At 49.0% G+C, this 7,787-nt stretch overlaps 2 protein-coding genes across 2 annotated transcripts in view; one reads left to right on the top strand and one right to left on the bottom strand.

Annotated features, from left to right (window-relative positions):
• The window catches only part of GID4 (GID complex subunit 4 homolog), a 45,757-nt gene extending 43,153 nt beyond the window's left edge, over positions 1-2,604 (bottom strand). Inside the window, 5 exon segments of the mRNA XM_042781033.1 lie at positions 1,859-2,078; positions 2,080-2,167; positions 2,170-2,196; positions 2,199-2,245; positions 2,411-2,604. Coding sequence (XP_042636967.1) covers positions 1,859-2,078; positions 2,080-2,167; positions 2,170-2,196; positions 2,199-2,245; positions 2,411-2,604 — 576 coding nt within the window.
• A 153-nt stretch (positions 2,605-2,757) lies between these two features.
• ATPAF2 (ATP synthase mitochondrial F1 complex assembly factor 2) overlaps positions 2,758-7,787 on the top strand; it is a 31,269-nt gene continuing 26,239 nt past the window's right edge. Inside the window, exon 1 of the mRNA XM_007941455.2 lies at positions 2,758-2,890. Coding sequence (XP_007939646.1) covers positions 2,758-2,890 — 133 coding nt within the window. The remainder of the gene's footprint in view (positions 2,891-7,787) is intronic.

Raw genomic sequence — 7,787 nt, 5'->3', positions numbered from 1 at the left:
TTCCTGGGTAGAATACGAGAAGAATGTAGAACAAAGAGTTTTATGGTTACAAAAAAAAAAAAAAAAAGCCTGTACCTTCATTCTAAATTATCACATTTTAAGCAAAAGGGAGGGGGTTGTGTCACAAGAAATATAATAATTTTGAGACTGAAAGATGTAAAGCACAATAGTTTTTCAATTTCAAAAACATCATGGCTCACAATAAAGTTTTACGTTTACAGACCAAAGATATAATTAATATGAGGATGGACTTTTGCTCATCAAAAAACAGGAGAAAATTTATTCCCACAGAAAAGTGAGGGAAAAAAAAAAAAAGAAACTGATGAATGGGCTATAGTTAGCAGAAAGGAAAATGTACCCCACTGTCTTTTGGGTGGCAGACCTACTTATTCAGAAGAGATGCTTTTTAAGATTTAAAATAAAAAAGGGCAAAGGGTGAGCATGAAGAAAGGACATAGTCTACATTCTATCCTCACCCATGGAAGCAGGAGGGCATTATGCTAGGATGTCTTAAGCTCTCTCTAAGAGCTCTCAGGAGGGCAGATACTTGGAGGGGTTTTTAATAATAGCCTAGGAGGTGGGGGTATCAGACTAAGGAAAAAGGGACAAAGGGAGGAAGAAAGTGGGCAGAGGCAGGCATAGAAGAGGAACAGTTTTGTGGGGAGGGAAGATCAAAAGATATATTCACCATCACCACTCTTCCTTAGCTTGGAAAAAATGTCAAGTATGTCACCATTTGTGTGTAAGGGGGTAAGGTACAGGGAAGGGCCAGGGCAGGTGAAGGTACAGTTCCAAAGCTGATCAGTGCCTCGGCCTCGCAGGAGGTACTCAGAAATCCAGGTCAGATGTGGGGGAGGAGGATGGACATGGAAATATCTGTGTAAGAAATAGAACTGGGTGAGTTAGATTTGCCAGTACATGGGTATCAGAAACTGTAAGAAGCTCTATGCCTATGTAGATAAAAATTAAGAATACAGAAAGAGGGTCCCCTGAAGCAAGGAATGAGGAATATGCAGGTATGGGGTGGGAAGGAGATCTGAGTATAGGGCCAAGGAAGCCAAGCAGATTGGAAGCAGCCAAAGAATAGGGGTAAGGGGTATAAGAGGCCTGGAACAGGAAGCCTGGAGGTGGAGGCAGTTGTGAAGAGCTGGGTGCTTGGAGCAAGAAGAGACTGGAATAGTAGGGAGGTGGGGGACAAGAGGCAACAGACTGTAAAGAGTCCCACTGAGCAGCACTCAGGGTGCCAGGCCTGATCTTGAGGGGAACCGGGGTCTGAGCAATCAGTTCTGGGTTGGGAGTTCTCAGGTTCAGGGGCTAATAGAGAGAGGGTGAAGGGTCAGGTCTCCCATGGAGGAAACCAGAGGAGGAGAACACCGAGGCCTGAGGTTTGATCTCGGAGGATTTCTGAGACCGAGGAAAGGGGGGACATATCAGGTCTGGGAGAATCTGTCATGGGCCTAGTCATGGCAGGGGATGTCCCGAGTCACATGAATCCAATGAAGAATTCTTCAGGGTCTGAGAGGGATTGGTGGTGGGCTGATCTAGGCGCAACAAGGCAGGTCACCGGGAGGAAGTGTCCAGGTCCAAGTGGCGGGGGCTTCCAGATTCCCGGCGGTGAGGGGTCTGGTCATGGGCCTCCAAGTCTGGGGAGTGGGTCCCAGCCTGAGAGGGTAGGTCAGGGTTGGGACTCTCAGAGTTTGAGACACCAGCTGGGCAGTCCCGGCTGTGAAGTGCCGGGCACAGGAAGCCCCGGTGGCGAGGGCTTGATCGGCGGCCGCAGGCTCGAGGACCGCGGGCGGGCTCGGGCCATGAGCGCCGCGAGGAGGCCCTTGGGCCGCGGCCGCCGGCTGGCGCTCACCTGCAGCACCACCTCCACGTCATACGAGTTCCCCTTGCTCTTCTGGTGGCCGCGGAACTTGGAGCCACTGTAGAGGAGGCTGGTGGCCACGCCGGGTTGCTGCGTGTTGATGGGCGGCGGTGGGATGAGCGAGGCCGCTGAAGCGGCCGAGGCACCGGCCGGCGGGGGACACTCAGTACGGACCGGCATCGCGGGGTCCCCTGGAGCCAGGGCTGGGGGAGGGGAGACGAACCGCCGCCGCCGCGCGGGAGCCAAGGAGGAGGAGGGAGGAGGGGGCCGGCCGCGCACGCGCGGGTGGCCGCTGGGGGGACCACCCGCCCGCCGCTTGCGGACCAGAGCTCCGGCCGCCACCGGGACCCCGGGACCTGCGAGCAGGGCCTCCCAGTTCTGTGCCGGGCCCCTCCACTCGCCCGCGCGCCCGCGCGCGCCCGCGCGCGCACACATACACACACGCACCCCACACACACGCGCGCGCGCGCGCACACACACGCACACGCACGCGCGCGCGCACACAGCACTTTCGGATTGGCTCAGGCGCGCGAAGGGCCGAACCCAGGTTCACGCGACACGTCTACCCATTGGTGGGCTGAGCAAACACGTGGGGGGATGCGCGATCGGGCCTCTGGGACTTGTAGTCGTCTTCTTGAGGCGCGGCGTGGAGGGGCGGGGCGAAGGGCGTTTGTGATGCTGATTGCCCAGGGTGGGCGCCGTGGCGCTCGGGAGTGACCTCGTGCAGGTAGTGTCATGCGGAAGATGGCCGCGCCCAGGGCGTCTGAGGACCTTGGAAATCAGTGAGAGACGATTCCGAGCAGCCTGCGTGCGCGGCGTGAGGATCCCTGCGTTCAGTGTGTGCTTCGCTCACGCTTCACTCGCTGCTTCCTCGGAGACCCATGGGCGAGATGTGGCGGCGCTGCTTTCAGCTACGGCAATGGGGACGCCGCCTCCTGAAACATCCCCTAGGTGGTCCCATCGACCACGCGGTGTCAGGGCCAGCCCCCCAGCTCTGGGCCCGGGCCTACGTCCCCCCAACAGGTGAGGCAAGGGCGCGTCCCTTTTGGGCTAGGATCGGAGCCAGAGTTGGTGAGTTGAGGGCTCAGATTCTGCCTCAGGCCGGGAAAGTGAAGCTAGAGGGACAAGGACTGCCTGAGGAGGAACGTGGCGCGTCACGGCAGAAAAACAGTCATTAACAATTTGCCTCGCGTTTTTTCCTCAAAGCTTGTAACGAAAGTAGATATCATTCTTGTTTTTAAATGAGTATATTCGGGTTCTGGATCGGGACTGAGGGTCACTGAGCAGACTGTGCGAGAGGTTGTGGAGGGCAAAGGCCAGCTGTCTGTGTCCTCAGCGCCCAGAACAGGATCCAACACGAAAGGGGCCCGGAACCTGGGCCTGCAGTCCTCCCCGCTGGCCACTTTGCAACAGATTTCCTGGTCCTCCCTCCAGGTGTTCTACCACCCCTGTCATCCTCGGCCTTCTCTGGTAAATGAAACACCACACCCCTCCTTCCTCCATCTCTGATTCTGATGAAGGCTGGGAGTAGGTAGTGCCTCTTGCATTGCTTCTGGGGGTAGGTTTTAGAGTAAGAGTGGCAATAACTTCTTTTAGTAAATGAAGAGTAATGACATTCTCCTTCCCTTCTGTTGGTTTTACTGTGCTAGGGCAGAAGATGCAGTGGTCTTCAAGACAAAGTGGTTCCTACCTTGGTGAGGGCAAGATATTACCGTGTTATCTTTAAATAGAGGTGGTAACATCCTGTTGTAAGAGGTGTACAAAGAAACAGAACACAAACAGCCACCTACACTTGTCTTGAGGGGCAGGGTTCAGGATCTAAAAAGGGTCTTAGGTGAAAGGACATTTAAGCTGAGATGAGTAGGAATTTGGTGAAGAGGAGGAGGAAGTGTTTTGTAGCTAAAACACATCCACAGGTGATAGAGAACACGGTGTGAGGAACTATGCCATATACTGCCTGCTTTAGAAAGTCCAGAACACAGGCAGTATAGCATTGTGGCAGGAGTACAAATCTGGGTTCTAAGGCTGGCTTTATGTCTGAGGTACTGGATTATTTTGGACAAACCACCCCTTCATTTGGGCCTCTGTTTCCTCTGAGTAGAAGGACTAGGCCACCTCTGAGGGGCATTCCAGTTGTTAAGATCCATGGATTTATACAAATGAGGAAGGATGTTGGATGCAACAGGGAGCTGAGTTTTCAACAGTTAGGACCCAGGTGAAGTGCTTGAAGGTCGGCCGTGATGAGCCAAATAAGAGGAAGAAGGAAGGGCATTCCGTGGAGGCACAGCATGGGCAAAGGAGACATGCTTAAGAGTTTACTGAGGTGGCAAAAGCAAAGGGTTGATTGAGGTTGTAGATAGATGCTTTCCATCATAGTGGCACTTGATCTACTCTCTCCTTTTCCTTTTTATTGCACACTTAATAGTTTAGGCTCTTAGCGCAGTACCTGGCAGATAGTAGGTGGTCAAACATGAAAGATAGTATGAGGTACAGTGGGAGGGAGGCCCATAAATCAGATCTATGCATGCTCTGCAAAGACCTTATTAGTGGTGAGGTTCTATGGGCCTTCTTGATTAAGACTTCAACTGATAAGGAGATTGACTTTAGCCATTTTGGAATGAACATACTATTGAAGGTTTTCAAAAGGAGAAGGGTGGTTTAGGTCTGTACTAGCTTGTCAGAGGTCCATTGACTGCTTGAGGTGGGAGGGGGTGTTCTTGAGGCAGCAAACACCATTTGTAAGTTGCTAGTCACCTGGACCAAATCATTGAGCTTCTCGGAGCCCCTATCATCACAGAGGCATTACTTGTGCTGTCTTCCTCATAAGGTGGTTGTGTGTATTGAGGGAGATTCTCTAGCCTGCTACCTGTTTTTGTAAATAAAGTTTTATTGGAATGTAGCCACATTCGAGCATTTGTATATTGTCTGCCTAGTTTCACTACAAAGGCAGAGTTGAACAGTTGAATGATTTATTGTCTGGCTCTTATAGGAAAAGATTGCCAACCTCTGCTTTAGATGCAAGAGCAGTTTGGAAAATGGAGAGTGCATTTAATCATTTAAATTAGTTGCTATGGCAGATATATTTGACCTGAAGTTTTAATTTTTAAAAAACAGTTTTATTACAATATAATTCACATACCATATACTTCATTCATTTAGCATACATTTGTTTTTAGTTTATTCACAGAGTTGTGCAGCCACCCCTACCACCACTCCTAGGCAGCCGCTAATCTACTTTTTGTCCCTGTATATTTGCCTATTCTGACGTTTCATGTGACTAGAATCATATAATACGTGGCTTTGGTGTCTGGCTTCTTTCATTTAGTACATTTTCAAGGTTCAGCTATGTTGTATGGATCAGTACTTTTTTTTTTTTTATTGCTGAATAATATTCCTTTGTATGGAAATACTATATTTTATTTACCCATTTATCTGTTGGCGGACATTTGGGTTGTTTCCACCTGTTGGCTGTTGTAATCATAATGCTGCTTTGAACATTTATTTACAAGTTTTAGTTTTTGTGTGGCAAAAAAAAAAAAAAAAACCAAAGTCACAGCTATTGAGTGGATTCTGACTCCTAGTGACCCCCATTGGATTTCCAAGGCTGTAAATCTTTATGGAAGCAGATAGTCTCATCTTTGTTTCGCACAGTGGCTGGTGGGTTAAAATCACGGATCATTTGGTTACCAGCCAAATGCCTTAACCACTACACCACCAGGGCTCCCTTTTGTATGTGGCCAGCTTTTAAAATTAAATACTTTTCACATATCCATTTCTTTGCATCAGTTTAGTCCACACATTGTTGCTTAAAACACTGTATATGTGTGTTTGCCGCACATGTTCTATAAAGGAGCAATTTATACTCAAAATGGACCTGGGTACGCATGTTTAGCTGTTTCCTCTCTGGAGCCTGCTCCCATTGCCCTTGGCTAGCCCTGTCTTCACTAAGAGTGTAGAAGCTTCACAAACTCCCCTGCATCTCACAATTTGTCCTATGTGACTCTAGATCTTTGGGGGCTCAGGCGAATAACTCCCATCTTTATTTATTTTTTTTATTGTGATTTGGCTGAAAATTTACAGAGCAAATTCACTTTCCATACAGCAGTTCATATACACTTCGTCCCATAACATTGACCACAATCTACCATAATGCAACATCTCCCCTCATAATTCCTCCCAATAGTCACCTCTTCCCTGTATCCATCCCTGCAGGCACTCCTGCCCCCTGAGCTGTCTCTCTGTGCATAAGCAGCCCCTCTCTCTCCCATGATTTTTCTCTCCAAGGAGTGCATCCACCCCAGGCAAATGTTCAACTCACATACCTATCTATTGCCTGTCTGGAAGCTACAGGCATGGGCTGAACTCCAGACCTGAAGGGCAGCCAGGGACCACAGTCCCAGTAGTTCCACCCAGGCTCCATCGGACCACCAAACCTGGTTCCCCTTTTTTTTTTTTCTCCAAATGATCCTGAGCTCTGCTCCACACTGCTCTCCCTCTCCATCCAGGATCTCCCACACAGATCCCCTTCCAGGTGGTTAACAGTAGTAGCCGCGCACCACCTAGTTCTTCTGCTTTCATAGTCGTATAGCCTGCAGATCGGATGGTGCACCAGTCACTAGGACCAACTGTTTCCATGAATCCCTGGTCTTCTTCATTCTCCCTTCTTCTGGACAAAGAGAGATCCATTGTTGCATCTAGATGGCAGCTTACAAGCCCCTAAGATCCCAGTTGCCACCCACCAAAGTAGGAGGTGGAACAATGTTCTGTGTAGTATGCTATGCCAATTGAGCCCACTGTCCCCTGCGACCACAGTCCCAAGCCCACAGGTTAAACCACTCAGTCCCTCTTGGTAGCTGGCCGTGACCAAGCAGTGACCACAACCTTGCCCCTTGTCAGCTCCACTATACACCTGGGAATTCATATCATACAAATAAACTCATAGGACCATTGTCTGCCAACCCTAAACATATTCTTGGGTATACTCCCTGCTTCACAGACATACCTAATAGTTCAGCCTGTCCACCAGTCTTGTTGTTGTTATGTTGTTGTTATGTGCCGTCGAGTCGACCCCGACTCATAGCGACCCCTCCTTGGGTTTCCGAGGCAGCATCACTACGGAAGTAGGATTGCCCAACCTTCCTTCCGAGGAGTGGCTGGTGGGTTTGAACCGCCAGCCTTCTGGTTAGCAGTCAAGTGCTTTAGCCACTATGCTACCAGAGCTCCTGTCCACCAATCTATCCACCCGTAAACCCGTTTCCCTTCACTGGCAACGGTGTGCTGTATGTGCAAAACAGTTCATCTTTGTTGTCTGTACTTCCCACGTACCTCTCTTATGTTTTTTTCTTCCTCAATGCTGCCATATTGGTCACTCACATTTGGGACATTGCCCTCCTCTTCACCCAAATCAATACTTATCTCTATCTATCTAACAGTATTCCCTCCCGTCCCCTCCCACCCCTGGTAATCAACAAAGAAAATTCCCTTCCATAGATAAACCTTTCCTTGACTTTTACAATAATAGACTAATACAATATTTGTCCTTTTGTGATTGACTTATTTCACTCAACATAATATCCTCCAAGTCCATCCACGTTATGCGGTGTTTTGCACATTCTACATTATTCTTTAGTATTGCATAGGATTCCATTGTGTGTATGTACCATAGTTTGGTTATCCATTCCTCAGTTGATGGATCCATCTTTTGGCTATTGTAAATAGTGCTGTGATGAACATGGGTGTGCATATATCTGTTCTTGTCATGGCTCTCCCTTCTTTAGGGTATATATCTAGTAATGGAATGGCTGGGTCAAATGCTATTTCGAAGTCCACCTTTTGAAGGAATCGCCATACTGCTTTCCACAATGGTTGTACCATTTTACAGTCTCGCCAGCATTTGTTATTTTCTGTCTTGTTGAACTTT

This window comes from Orycteropus afer, unplaced genomic scaffold, assembly GCF_000298275.1.
Source record: "Orycteropus afer afer isolate SDZICR_OR568_19922 unplaced genomic scaffold, OryAfe1.0 scaffold00080, whole genome shotgun sequence".
Classification (NCBI taxonomy): domain Eukaryota; kingdom Metazoa; phylum Chordata; class Mammalia; order Tubulidentata; family Orycteropodidae; genus Orycteropus; species Orycteropus afer.
The sequence above is the reverse complement of the archived record's forward strand: the minus strand, read 5'-3'. Positions and strand labels throughout refer to the sequence as shown.